The sequence below is a fragment of the Penicillium rubens genome, assembly GCF_028828025.1.
Source record: "Penicillium rubens strain IBT 27055 chromosome Unknown utg000002l_segment0_segment0, whole genome shotgun sequence".
Classification (NCBI taxonomy): domain Eukaryota; kingdom Fungi; phylum Ascomycota; class Eurotiomycetes; order Eurotiales; family Aspergillaceae; genus Penicillium; species Penicillium rubens.
In genome coordinates this window covers 6618354-6631773 of record NW_026890600.1, presented here as the reverse complement: position 1 = coordinate 6631773, position 13420 = coordinate 6618354, and the positions used below count along the sequence as shown (strand labels likewise).

General features: G+C 48.6%; 8 protein-coding genes across 8 annotated transcripts; 5 read left to right on the top strand and 3 right to left on the bottom strand.

Annotated features, from left to right (window-relative positions):
* Positions 1 to 667: 667 nt before the first annotated feature.
* Positions 668 to 2656, top strand: N7525_005009 (uncharacterized protein; the record flags this gene model as incomplete). Its single annotated transcript, XM_002565241.1, has 3 exons — positions 668 to 1269; positions 1329 to 1766; positions 1825 to 2656. The coding sequence occupies 3 exons, from the start codon at positions 668 to 670 to the stop codon at positions 2654 to 2656; spliced, it is 1872 nt and encodes a 623-aa protein (XP_002565287.1).
* A 347-nt stretch (positions 2657 to 3003) lies between these two features.
* Positions 3004 to 3702, bottom strand: N7525_005008 (uncharacterized protein; the record flags this gene model as incomplete). Its single annotated transcript, XM_002565242.1, has 1 exon — positions 3004 to 3702. The coding sequence occupies one exon, from the start codon at positions 3700 to 3702 to the stop codon at positions 3004 to 3006; it is 699 nt and encodes a 232-aa protein (XP_002565288.1).
* A 981-nt stretch (positions 3703 to 4683) lies between these two features.
* N7525_005007 (GFA family protein) lies at positions 4684 to 5147 on the bottom strand (the record flags this gene model as incomplete). The annotated part of the gene is made up of 2 exons (XM_002565243.1): positions 4684 to 5025; positions 5082 to 5147. 2 exons carry the CDS (start codon positions 5145 to 5147, stop codon positions 4684 to 4686), a joined length of 408 nt encoding a protein of 135 aa, XP_002565289.1.
* Positions 5148 to 6449: 1302 nt separating this feature from the next.
* On the bottom strand, positions 6450 to 7666 carry N7525_005006 (uncharacterized protein; the record flags this gene model as incomplete). The annotated part of the gene is made up of 3 exons (XM_061213246.1): positions 6450 to 6940; positions 7089 to 7242; positions 7307 to 7666. The coding sequence occupies 3 exons, from the start codon at positions 7664 to 7666 to the stop codon at positions 6450 to 6452; spliced, it is 1005 nt and encodes a 334-aa protein (XP_061070267.1).
* Positions 7667 to 8184: 518 nt separating this feature from the next.
* On the top strand, positions 8185 to 9579 carry N7525_005005 (aspartate aminotransferase family protein; the record flags this gene model as incomplete). The annotated part of the gene is made up of 1 exon (XM_002565245.2): positions 8185 to 9579. One exon carries the CDS (start codon positions 8185 to 8187, stop codon positions 9577 to 9579), a length of 1395 nt encoding a protein of 464 aa, XP_002565291.2.
* Positions 9580 to 10232: 653 nt separating this feature from the next.
* Positions 10233 to 10632, top strand: N7525_005004 (uncharacterized protein; the record flags this gene model as incomplete). The annotated part of the gene is made up of 3 exons (XM_061213245.1): positions 10233 to 10273; positions 10316 to 10493; positions 10543 to 10632. 3 exons carry the CDS (start codon positions 10233 to 10235, stop codon positions 10630 to 10632), a joined length of 309 nt encoding a protein of 102 aa, XP_061070266.1.
* A 37-nt stretch (positions 10633 to 10669) lies between these two features.
* On the top strand, positions 10670 to 11385 carry N7525_005003 (uncharacterized protein; the record flags this gene model as incomplete). Its single annotated transcript, XM_061213244.1, has 2 exons — positions 10670 to 10680; positions 11019 to 11385. The coding sequence occupies 2 exons, from the start codon at positions 10670 to 10672 to the stop codon at positions 11383 to 11385; spliced, it is 378 nt and encodes a 125-aa protein (XP_061070265.1).
* A 1082-nt stretch (positions 11386 to 12467) lies between these two features.
* N7525_005002 (uncharacterized protein) lies at positions 12468 to 12899 on the top strand (the record flags this gene model as incomplete). The annotated part of the gene is made up of 1 exon (XM_002565246.2): positions 12468 to 12899. The coding sequence occupies one exon, from the start codon at positions 12468 to 12470 to the stop codon at positions 12897 to 12899; it is 432 nt and encodes a 143-aa protein (XP_002565292.2).
* Between the last annotated feature and the right edge of the window lie 521 nt (positions 12900 to 13420).

Here is a 13420-nt window from a genome sequence, read left to right as displayed (position 1 = left end):
AATGGCCTCGGATGGGGTTATGTTTGGGTGATTGCGGTCATCTCCCAGTTATGTCACTATTTATGGGGCCCTGGCCAGAGTTACGGACCTTACTAACTTATTGTCCACGTACATAGGCGTCTGTGCAACGGACATATTGTACCACAACAATGTTGAGTATGCACATCATCTTCAATGTGAACGAATCTCAGCGTGAGCTGCATCCACCCCTGACCCTAGGGGGGCTTGTCCTAGCGCCGAACTCTCTTCGACTTGATCCCGTTACATATTGCCCGATCAGAACTTACTTTCTGTCTCCAGTCTGTAAGTGATATTTTCGGTCAAATAGACCTATAAACAGAGAAACACAGGTCTACATTTCATCCAAACAACATCTCGAAGTTCAAGGGTCCGACCTCGGGAGGTCCATGGACCAACAGCAGCCGGACCCACTCTTCCCCGCGGAATTTCCCTATTGCAACGACTGATCTTCTGAGTTAACGGCTGGCTGAGGTTGCCGGATCGCAATAGACAAGATACACATCTAACAAGAGCCCAGCTTCCAGTCGTTGTTTTCGTGCAATCTTAAGGACAGGACACAAATCGAGTGTGCTCCACACCTCCTAGGCTTCGCCGAGGGAAACCTCCCGCGGGATTCCCCTCTGCCTGGGAAGCACTGACAAACAAGATGGAGAGTGGCGACGAGCGACCATACCGCTCCCATACGAAGCCAGCATGCGTACCGTGCCGGCGGAGAAAATCGCGATGCAAATTGGAGCCCCACACCGCGGCCTGTCTGATGTGTCGTGCGCACGGCACAAAGTGTACGTTTCCCAACGGAAGAGCGAAGTCAACACCGCAGAAGAGGTATTCTACGGAGGCAGACCCACCACTACCACATCCAACATTACGAACGCCGATAGCAGCTGCACAGTCACTGAGCCGGCCCCCTCTGGTCGCCACTTCGTCGCAGTTCTCGATTGTTACACAGGCCCAGAACGACCAGGACACACCACTGTCTCTTGAAGCCGAAGATGATAATCCGCATATCCTTGGTCCAGCGGTGACCGGGGATAATCATGTATTGGCTGATTACCTATCTAATATTTCGGGTGGTCAGGGAATCCGTGAAATTCGCCCCGTCGAGCCAGGTAGTTCCTCGTCCCCGGTTATATTCACGAAGGTGCAGAAGCGGCCGCTGGGGCTCATGGTGAACTCTAGTCCAGCATTGCATAAGTTACAGACTATTGAAAAGCTTGTAGAGCCGTGGGGACCGCATCTGATAGACATGTGAGTTACATCTGACATTAATATTCGGCAGAAGCTTTGGAAACTGATCGTTGTACCAGATATCTGAGAAAGATCAATCCTTGCCTCCCACTACTTGAAGAAAGCTCCTTTCGGGCGCAATACACAAATGCCAGACACCGCATTTCTCCTGCGCTTTTGGCATGCCTATATGCCCACGTGCTCACCCAGTGGCAACATGACCCCCTTCTATCACGAGAAAGATGCCCAGACGTTCGTTTTGTATGGAATCTTGCCATTGAAGCCTCGTATTCCGAGTTGCATGCGTCAGCTGGGATATCGACGATAAAGGCTATTCTCCTCGACGTTGGGGGCCGTCCAACCACGTCTATGACAGGAAACGGGGTAAGACTTGGCTCGGCTATCGCGTTGTGCCATTCCCTGGGTTTAAATCGAAACCCACTCCCGTGGGATATCCCACGGGAGGAGAAGTACTTAAGAATGAAGATCTGGTGGTCTATCTTACTCCACGATCGCTGGTATGTTCCGAGCACATCCCCAGACAATGGGACATCCAAGGAACTCACCCTCTAATAGGTCGAGTCTTGCATATGGGACACCTCCCCATATAAGAAGATCACAATACGACGTACCATTACCAATATCCGAGTACCTGTCAGATTGGGAACGAGATCACGAAGCAAACGCAGTTTTTATCGAGCTCATGAACTTGACCGACGTGCTAGACCACTGTCTGGAGCAAGTGTACAGCATCCGAATCGAAACCCAAGGACCAAGCAGAAATCTAGAATTAGAGTTGAACAAATGGGTGGACTCACTCACAGGAGACATCCGCAAGATCATCATCCGCGGCTCAAACCTAAGCATTCCTGGTGCCTCCAATCTCCGTCTGGCATATCTGGCAACAAGACTCCTCCTCCGGCGCATAGACCTAGATCACGAGCGACAAGCACCAGAATCCAATGCAGAGCAAATGGCCAACCGTGTTATGGAGGCCCGAAGGACGGCGGAGGACATTGTGGTTCTGGTCCAGGAACTTGGAGAAACACAACTGGGTGACTTTTGGCTACCTGTTGTCGCGTTCACATTTTCAGCAACGGTGACATTTTTGATTCGCTGCGCACTAGAGACAGATCAGGCCGCGGGTCTTGCACGAAGTGGCTCCCTAAGAATGGCGAGTGACCTTTTGGATTCGTTGCGATCACATCGCAAGAACTTTGGGTGGGACCTGGGTGATATTTGCCTCGCGCAGCATTCCGATGTCATCGACAAGCTATTGAAGTCAGAGCCACCAGTCGGGAACTCCGGGGAGATGAATGCTGAACTTCGTCAGCCTTTCATGCCGGATATGTCTTTTGTTGACGATATGTTTCCGAGCACTTGGGACATACTGCAAATTATGGAGTGAACGAAAATATTCATGAACTCATTTTACAACTTTTCTATGCCCATACGATATCCCGGCGAGGCTCCTTGTCATATATATTTGTAGCAGTATGTACCAGACTGCCCCTTGGATGTTGCTAGCCGCCAGGAGACACGGGTATCTTTCGATTTCTGGGGTACGGAGTAATACTAGGCAGACATTCGGGGGTAAATGGGCCTACATTCACCGCTAATAACTTAAAGAGGTTTAGCCGCCGCGAGACACCACTGGTTGAAAGCAAGTGGATGCCGTCTGGCAAAGCACGATAGTTCAGGGAACGTAAGACTTGCTAACATCTGCGGCACAAGGTCCACATCTCTCGCATTTGATCATAGCTCCTCTCTTCCATTCCCGAAGTGCCCCATAGCACGAAACAGTCGCATGGTTTTCCCTTCCTGCGGCTCACAAAGCACAACGCTCCTCTCGTTTAGATAATGTGTGATCGCCTGCAGCGCATCATCAGCCTCCTCCTTAAGTACCTTCGCCTCAATCTCCATCAGATGCAGTTCTCCAGCTACTACATCATCAAACTTGGTCTTGTGTCCACCGACCTGCACCTTCCACTTCGCATTCTGATAGGGCCCGTACGCACGCAGCATATCCCAGTCGACAGTCCCATACCGTTCGGCGAACTGCACCTGCTCCTCATGCCAGATTTTACTATCCAAAGGACAGCGTTTTTCGCAGGTGAAGGATGGCCGGTTACCGCCATAGTAGTCCCAGGAGCAGTCGACAAAGTCTGGAACACCAGGAACTACCTCCGGAAAGCGGACTTTGACTGTGGAGAGTGGCTGGCCTTTGTTCGTTTTGGTGCGGAACATTAATCCGGAGCTGATATGTATAGGGGGATCTTCGTCGTAGTAGGTGATTGGATTTTCTTTGTACGGGAGTGCTTCATCGAGTCCAAGCTTTGCAAGCGTATCTTGTGGTGTTGGGTCGCAAATTGCCCATTGGAGGCTGATCTTTTCTTCTGCGTAGACGAAGGGAGCTTTCAGGAAGAGGCTGAACAAGATTGTCCGCGGTTTCATGGTTTCGATTATGGGTAACTAATGAAGTGATGGAATATTATTGAACGGAGGACTGTCAGGAAGAATGAAGGAAGAAATTTTAAGATGTGATAGCAATCCACATCCATGCATGCAGGGGCTCGTAGGAGTTCGGTGACGTCATAATGGTTCGTCAGGCCTATAAGGTTTAAGGTTACCGTCGTATTCCCAAGGTTGAACAGGTCCGAGCCCCGTAGGGCAACCAATGCAATCAGTCTTAGCTTTTCCACGGGGTCGCTTTGAATGTCTGGAAACTTGACGTGTAAGGATGATCTATTCGTTGGAGTTGTTTTATCCTTTACTCAGTTAGAAGATAGCGGCAAGGGGTGAGCACTAAAGCGGAAACGGAAATCCAGCTTGCGCGGCCTAAAATGCGGTGTACCTAGGTATACTAGGTCTATGGACCGAATTTTAGGCAACGGGAATAATTACCCCATCGGGATACCGCCTCTTTATGAGGGCGCTCCGAGTTCTGCTCACTGAGCATCTCACGGCATAGAGTGATTACTTAGTGGGTACGTGGCGATTCTTACCTAGGTAGTGATGACTGAATAGTGTTGAGTGAACGCTGTATAAACCTAGTCCGTACGCAGCGGCATCTAGTTCGGCTTTTCGCCGGTCCTCCTGGACTTTTAGGCTTCCGATGTCGAATTGAGAGTGTCGAAGCTCCGAGATAAGAGGTACGAGGAATCGTTCTCTTAACGATTTCGGTGAGGCTACCGATGGTGCCTAAGACAGGGATTTGGATTAAGTCTCTCGCTGTATCTGGAAAATCAAGCGTTGGTTTTGTGATTAGTTTATGGTCAACTTTTCTGTCAAAGAGAGATTACGATATTTCCATCAAATTCAAGCATAGCAGATTATATGGCAGACGATAAATATGCATGAAAGAAAGTGGAAAAATCAAATAGAGGCCAAATTCATCATATAAGCAGGGCGAGCGAAACATAACCTTTCTTCAGATTAAAACTCCTCCCTCTGCTCCGCCCAATCAAAATTTGGTAGCCATCCAACACGATGTTGAGAATATAGCTCTGCCTCCGGCTTGGATTGTTCAAGTGCATCGGGTCCATCGAGTGTTCCTGCCAGGATAACAACCATCCCTGGGAACTTTTCGTGGGTCTTATAAATAGAACAACCACATTTGCTGCAGAAGTGGACTGTCAGTTTCATGCCACTTTCGTGCATCTCAGTATATTTTATGGGAGATCCATCGGTGACACGAAACCTGTCTTCTGGAACCAACAAGTTCAACGTGTTTGTTCCACCGCTGATCTTTTGACAGGAAAGACAGTAGCATGTTGCCTAGATATAGGAATAGCTTAGTTATAGGACTTACGAAATATAGTCAAGCTGCTTACCTTGGTTGTAGGTCCAGATGCATAATCATACTTGAGGTCGTGACATAGACATGATCCTGTAGGCATCGTGGCTACGAATAGTTTTACAACGGGGGAGTTTGAATGTCGACCCACTGATTTTGATATAGATTGAATAGGATCGCATATCCTTGAATGTTGTTCAAGGCTTTCTAATATATACGAATTAATTATAAAGCGTAATCCTCACGTCATTGTACACTGAATGCCCGTGGCAAGTTGTGGTAGTGACGCTCACCTGATCATTCTATATCGCCTGTGGATGCCGTTCGAGTCAATTTGAATACGAGAAGTATAACAAAGAAAGGAATGGAAAAACAAGGCCATCAGGTAGAGAGCAGGGATTAGTTAGAAGAGAGGAACCACGGATGTTAGACCCATGGATCGTATAGTATCGCCCAGCCTTATTTCAGGCCCAGAACAATCTAGTAACAAGCCACATATCGTGTCTAGAAATTCAATGTTACCACTTGTTTAATTCAACCATGCCACCAGTTCAGTCCGGACATATTAGCTATCTAGACTCAGGCGTCTAAAAATCAAGGAATTTCTTCAATTCGGAAAGTGGCTCGCCGTTTTATGATATACAACGTTCAACACTTCAAGACCGACTAAGGGAGCCACTAAAGCCGCGCGATTGCTCAAGATACTTTGTATACAATTGACAGAAATTTAACCTCCTAGGAGACGCTGTGTCGCTCCTATAAACTTGCATATTGCTTAAAAGGCCCAGTCTCTTAAAGCTGTTTCTCGTCATCTTAACAGGAAGTACTCTAATTGAATGCTCCTACGAGCGCACAATCTCATCTGCGATAGCAACACGTTTTCAACACTTTCATCTTCACAGATATGTTCCCAAGTCGTCTTTCCCAAAAAGTGTGTATCATACAGTCAGTCTCTAGACTACGTAGTGTCGAATGTGACATTTCGCTCTTACAAATGATTGCCGAGACTCCTATGGAACGAATGCGACGATGAGTATTATCTCTCCTAGGAGGATATACGTTTCACAAGGTAAATTCTTTGTACAGCGAGCCAAACTAGGGTGCCGTGGAGATATTTGGTGCCATCGATCTTTTCCACATGTGCGCCGCTCTAAAGGCAATGAGCTGTTATTGGTTACGCAGCTTGTGACCATGAGATAATCCTCTCGCGGAAATTACACCAGATTTAATCCTGGATGGCGTTCTGGTTCGAGCCGCCTTGGGACTTTGCTGCGTCTACTTCTTGATGGTTGCATTGGATACCCAACTGATATAAATCCCTGTTCTTGTATTCATAATAATAAGAACCTTACTAAAATAACTCAAATATCCGGTTTCCACGCGTAGTGACTGCTTGTGTCTGACCTCAGGGTCCTCTCCAAGAAGCCCTTTCCATCCACTCTGCAAATGTGCTGGCCCTGACTCCGAGATCTTCCCACGACATGTCATCCCTAGGATCCATCGTGCCATAGCATATCTTCTCATCTGGAGCAACAGATATCCACTGCATCATCTGTCTGATATCTTCCTCATACCCCTTACCCACAGTGGCAGCCACAGTAGCACCCCACTGGTCTAGTGTGATCGGATCAAAGACGGCCTTGCGGGAGGTGGTATCACTGAAAATCTTCGCGAACTCGGCAAAAGAGAGTTTGGGCCCAACCACTGGGTACGTCTTTGATGCCGTCTTTTGGGGACCCAAGCGGAATATTTCTTGGCTGTCAGTAAGTACACAGGTCGTCTGGAGAGCAAGGGATGCCTCACCTGCAGCGTATACACCAATATCGTAACTTGGGTCAACCCAATCCGCTAGTCTATCCGCCTCAATTGGAGCACAAAAGCGGACAGTGCCATCATCTGGGTTCATTCGTCAGTCACTAGTTTACTTCGCAGTAAATGTGAAGCTCACCTTGGAGTTGGCAATATTGGGACCATTGCATATTTGTGTAAAACAGTCCTATAAATGAATAAGTAGATATCCCATTTCCAGACTTGTATTACATACCAGGATGTAGGGCAGTGACAGCCAAGAGCTCATCTTTGGCCCATTGCTCAATCTTCGATTTATTGTCAAAGTGAAAGACTTTCTTAAACTGCCGGTTGCTGGCCTCTGTCAAATTCGGCAGGCTACTCAACACAATATGTTGAACTCCACAGGCCTGGATAGATTTTCGTTTCGGTGTCAGTCCATTCTTATCTATAGGCCCCTAGGTGTCTCCATACCTTGGCTGCATCAATGATATTTCTTCCGGCTTCAAGCTCATGATCCATATCCTCTTCTTTGTCAATCTTATGTCCAGGCAGTCGATTGTTCGTTACTGCGAAAACTCCAAAGACCTGTTTGAATGCTTTGAACAGTGATTCCTTGTCGTATACATTGGCTGCCACTATCTCCAACCTGTCGTCATTTTCGAACTTCGCTCTGAGTTTCGAAGCACCAGCAGAACAGGTATCTCGAGTTATAGCACGGACGTGCCAGCATGGAGCAGAGTTCTTGAGAAGTGCTTGAACCACGCCACCGCCCTGATTTCCGGTCGCTCCAAGTACTGTGATCACTTTGACATCTTCCTGTGCTGAAGACATTCTTGACAACGCTCAATGGATATGAAAATATGACAGAGCCGGGTAAGTTAATTTGTAAAACTGCAAATAATTAAAGACAAGACACAACATTTATTTAATATGTCTAGAGATGACGACACTGCGGAAAAACGATTAAGAGGCTTATTCCGTATATCCGCGCCTACAGTGAGCACTAAAACGGAAAGGGAAAGTCATTGTCGGCCTAAGGATATCACCAATACTGGTTTAACGAATCTTCTCCCCTGTCTCAATCATTTATAAAACAGTTTTCTGTAGTCGCATGCAAAGCAATATCTCAATCCTTTGGTTGCAGTCGAGACTTTGTGGGGTGAGGATATCTGTTGGCCGCGGAGCCGCGGAGCCGCGGCCAAGCCAACATCAGTAGAAGGTACAGGATCGAACCCCTGCAACCCATTAATGAGGGGAACAAACAGAGCGACCCCACAGAATAATGCCGTGATCCCACTTCTGCTGGGGAAAAGGACTATAAGTCCTACGCATCATCCGCAGATCTCAACATGGCCCACGGAATCACCACAGAAGAATCCAGTGTCGCAATTATGTCCTCGAAGAATGACAACGATCCTGTTTTATATATCAACGTTGACCAAGAAGAGCTTCAGGTCAAAACATCCAAGTACCTCCTCAACTATGGCACCAAGTTCAATAAAGACGTTATCTGTGGCAGCAAAGGGCTCTACGTGTACACAGCCTCCGGACACAAAGTGCTAGATTTTACATCCGGACAAATGTCCTGCCTGCTCGGCCACGGGAACCCTGAGATCGTGCAGACACTCGCCGACCACGCAGCCTCCCTAGACCACCTCTTCTCAGGCATGGTATCACCCCCAGTGATCAGCCTAGGCGAGCGTTTATGCAATCTTCTGCCAACCGGCCTCGACAAAGCCTTCTTCCTCTCCACTGGCGGGGAAAGCAACGAAGCCGCCATAAAGACGGCCAAGATATACACCGGAAAGTTCGAAATCGTCGGACTAGGTGGTAGCTGGCACGGCGTGACAGCGCAAGCACTAGGCGCACAATACCACTTCGGTCGCAAAGGCCAAGGCCCCCTGATGCCGGGCATGCTGATGCTTCCACCACCGAACGCATACCGTTCCATCTTTCGCCGCGCTGACGGATCCTATGACTGGGAAGCCGAGATGGAATACGGCTGGCGCATGATCGACATGCAGTCGTGCGGATCGCTGGCAGCTTGCATCGTGGAGTGTATTCAGTCGTCGGCTGGCATGCACGTCCTACCACCGGGGTACCTCGCCGCTCTAAAGCGGGAATGCGAAAAGCGCGGAATGCTCTTGATTGTCGACGAAGCGCAGACGGGCGTCGGCCGGTGCGGGGATCTAATGGCTATCAACCACGAAGGTGTCGTTCCTGATATCCTCACCCTCAGCAAGACGCTAGGAAATGGCCTGCCGCTCAGCGCTGTTGTTACGAGTGCTGAAATCGAGCGCGTGTGCATTGAGCGGGACTACTGCTTCTACACTACTCATGTCAATGATCCACTGCCTGCTGCTGTGGGTGATAAAGTGCTTGAGATTGTGGTGCGTGATGGGCTGGTTGAGCACTCTCGTGCTATGGGTAAAGTACTCCATGACCGGCTGAATGCACTGAAGGGAAAATATGGCTGTATCGGAGATGTCCGTGGACGCGGACTTATGGCAGGAGTTGAGATTGTTGAGGATCGTGGGACCAAGACCCCTGCGCTGGCTTTAGGTAAGGCGATCGGGGACCGGGCTTACGATTTAGGCTTGTGGGCCAATCTCAGTAGCCATCCTAGCTTTGGGGGTGCCTTTCGTATCGCCCCGCCAATCACTATTACCGAGGACGAGCTCATTAGTGGCTTGGAAATACTGGAAGAAGCTTTTGCAACGACCCCCGGAACTATGCCTGTATGATGGAGGGTACTTCTCTTCATTATTGTACTGAGTTTATTTATTTTCTTTCAATCATCGCATCGCACCTTTCTCACGGCCTATATTCTACGAGCTTTACACGGTCCCATCTCCCATGGATGCCTGCCTTTGAAGGCAGAATGAGCACTTGTTTGCTAGGTGCAGCCTATGAAAGGGCTGCTTTTGCTAGGTTGATGATCATAGTTTCTCCCTTCTCTCTCTCTCCCTAGTAGCAATAACCTACAACACTATGCTCTGCCGCCGTGTCTTACCCATCTAGCTAGAATCCTAATATAACGGGACTAGCATGCAAAATAGATCATGCGAAGACTACTAAAAACATAATCAGAAGGACCCAAAGAGCAGCTAGAAGAACTATCAGACAAGAGCAAGCAAAAGCATCACCGAAAAGACCATCAAAAAGACCATCAAAAAGACCATCAAAAAGACATGGAATGGGCACATAACATCCATAGAAATACAACATGACCTCATGCTTATCTACATATATAATGTTATATTTCCTATTTGGGCTTCGGCCAATGCACTTTCCCTCTTGTACCTGAACCAACAACTTTTCCCTTTCACGTCTCATCTCCCCTTCGCATCTCGTCCCCCTTTTACATTTCCCATCTCATCTTTCCAGTTACAACAGAATGCCTGCACTAGCCAATACTCCTAAGGCCTGGAGAAGCTGGTACGACCAACTCCATAAGCTATGAAAATCGGACGATATCAGTACAACTGAACTGAAACAACTCATTGATGACCCTCCCCTCAATTCTGAACTCACCAAAGTCGCGGCAGAAGACATGACTCCCACTGATGTGAACGAGTCCTTTTGTCTTACTGAAGAGTTCACGGGCCCGAGGCATGACAGTTTGCACGTCCACTCATTCTCCTCCGGCCAGATTTCGGTACCCAAACATCCTCCATTATACTTATCAAGCTAACAAGTATATATAGAAACTCCGCTGGACACGTTTAAAGGGCCAACTAGCCCCCCAGGGTGTACCGAAGCTCGGTCGCGTTGCAAAATACATGGACTGCTGTTGATGACCTGAGAATCTAAAGGCTCGTGGATTCCTGGAAGATGGTCCGGATGTTGGTCTCCAATTTGAGACCTCCAGGAGGACCACGACGATCAGCCTTGTTACTCTCTCGTGGAAGACGTCACCCCCTGCTGGCGCCCACCTGTTTGCACTGTTACACACCTTTCCAATCGAACAATAAGCTCCATGCTCATTTGAAGGAGTGTGCCTCGAGACAGACAGCCGCCGCGGTTGATGACGCCTCGGTTGCGTATTACGCAGCGCACCCACCGAGTACCGACCCGGACGCATTACCCCCAGATCTGCCTATCGTAAAATCCGACAGACTTCGCGTCGCCCAGCCAGGTATGCAATACAACCTCACTTGAATGGGGGCCGGTTACATATCAGAACAAGCTACACAAGTGTGTCGGCAAAGCCGACTAAGTTTTTCGGCGAGCGAAATCATATGGCCTGTCACTTGGTCGTATTTGAGGTGAAGCAGCCTTGTACGCACTACGCTGGGATAAGGCCAACATGTCGCACCCGATTGATGGCCAACGCAACGGCAAGAGACCCGGACCTTCCTTCATCTGGCGGCAAGATCGATATGCCCACCGTTGCCACATGGCTGGTCTTCCACTTTTCCATCCACAATTATTGGGATAACCTCAAGCACGAGGCTCGCCTGGCTTTGTCTTACGTTCGTCTGACGGACGAAGGCGTGCTGGGGTGCCCTAACGGATGGGGAATGATTTTACTTCTTCCGGCTGAATAATGCGGGCCAATGGTCTTGTGTCTCATACCAAGTACACCGCGATGTGGGTCGCCTTGTCGGCCGGTTTTACTGGCCAACCCGACTATTCGGACAATGGATCCCATTTCATCGCTAAAGAACTCCAATCAAGGTTCAAATCGGTTAGTACCAAACATCGCACGGCACCGCGGAGATCACCTTGGTCAGTGGGGCTGACCGAACGGACGGTCAAGCAGGTCCTTAATTGCCTGAGAGTAATCTCAGCTAGATCCACCGAAGTCTATCTAAATTGGGACCAATATTTACCAATGGTGATTCAGGCCATCAATACCCGGGTTATGGATGCGCACGGTTATAGCCCGGCACAGATCATGTTTGGCTTCCAACCACGATATGCCGGTCATACGAACAATACCTGGACTTCGTCAGGCTACATCAACTCGATGCACCGGGGAACCCACCTCAATCCTTGCCAACCTCTACGCTTGACAACACCATGCCAAATCAGCAGGATCTTGAGTCGAGCCTTCTACCGCCAGACCTAGAGCTTCAGAAGGGAGAACCGTTGGGGGAGTTGTTGACTATAAAGGAGGTCAAGAAGCTCACTGCGCAAGTGGTGAACAGAAAACGAGACCAGATCTTGGAATACCGAGGCTCCCAAGAACGAACCCCTTGGCCTCGTAGGGAATCTAGATCCCCTCCCTGTCTTACAGACAACACCTATCCCACTTCGTCTAATCAGGAGTTGTTGGATTTGTTAAGAGAGGCTAAAGAATTGGGACTATCTCCCCCATCTCACGTTCAGGAATCTTCGATTTCACCATCTCCTCCCTCTCTTTCTTCTTTTTCAACATCATCTGGATCTTCTCCAACTCAGCCATTACCTCGAAACGCATTTTCCTCGAAACATACAAGTCCTGATACCAGACCCCCAATCCTGGCGCCCACTACCGCACTTTCAATTATCTCATCTCCAGTGTTCGCAGCAGCCTTCGACAAAATTATTCGCAGAGCAGAAAGAACTGAACCAGCGGGATCCACCATTGTCGGAAACCCTTCGCAAGCCAAAACAGCTGACCTTACCCGGATCGCAAGGTGCACCCATGGACTCGTATCACGTTGAAAACCAGACTCCTCAAGTTGCCATGGCTCAGGCCTCTGGACAGGCTGTGGACATCCTGGATGCCGACGACGACAGACTATCAAACTGGGATGAGCAAGACCTGATGTACGAAGTCCAGAGTCAAGATCAGTACACCAACATGATCAACCTTCCAGATGGAATCGAATCAATTTACCCAGTTGATTTAACCCGGCCTATGACGGAGACTCTGCAACTTGTATACGCAACCCAGGGTGGCAAGCGGCCGAGAGAGGAGGACAGCCGGACTGAAAGTCCCCCACCTGGTCCGCTGGGGAGCCATCGCCAACATCATTGCTTATATGATAGTGCGAGGGCATGTGACTGCTGCGTCTCCTCTTCGTTCAAGTCTCTCTTCTACCTCTTCCAGGGCCCCAAGGATTCCTTCCCTTAACATCGCCGCCGTCCTGGACGAGCAGGTGTTTGCTGCCCGTCACTGAGCTTGGAAGTTTTGCTCCATCGAATCGCTGTGTAGTCCTATCAGTTAACCAGTATATTATTATTCAAGAACAGAGGAGATCGAAATTGCGTACGACCATTGCGGTTGAACTATTGAAGTCATACATTCCCTATAGAAATCGATGGTATCTTCAAAACGCAAAGAACCAAACAAGCTTCTCGCAAAACGTACAATTTTGCCGACGTGGCTAATCAGAGGACCAGCCTTTGTGAAATCAGATTAGTGGAAATTAAATAGATTATAATCACACGTAGAAATCAGGCCTTGTTGATTACATAAGAGCATTTAACCACCTGGGCACTCGGTCAAAAGATCACAGGGACAATCGGAACCCCCGATTGTCACTGCAGCGGTATATATACTAGGCAGGTGCAGCTGACAAGGTTAACCTAACACTACCCTCTGAGATCATTCCAACTAAATAAATAAATATTACATGATCACAGTCAATGGAT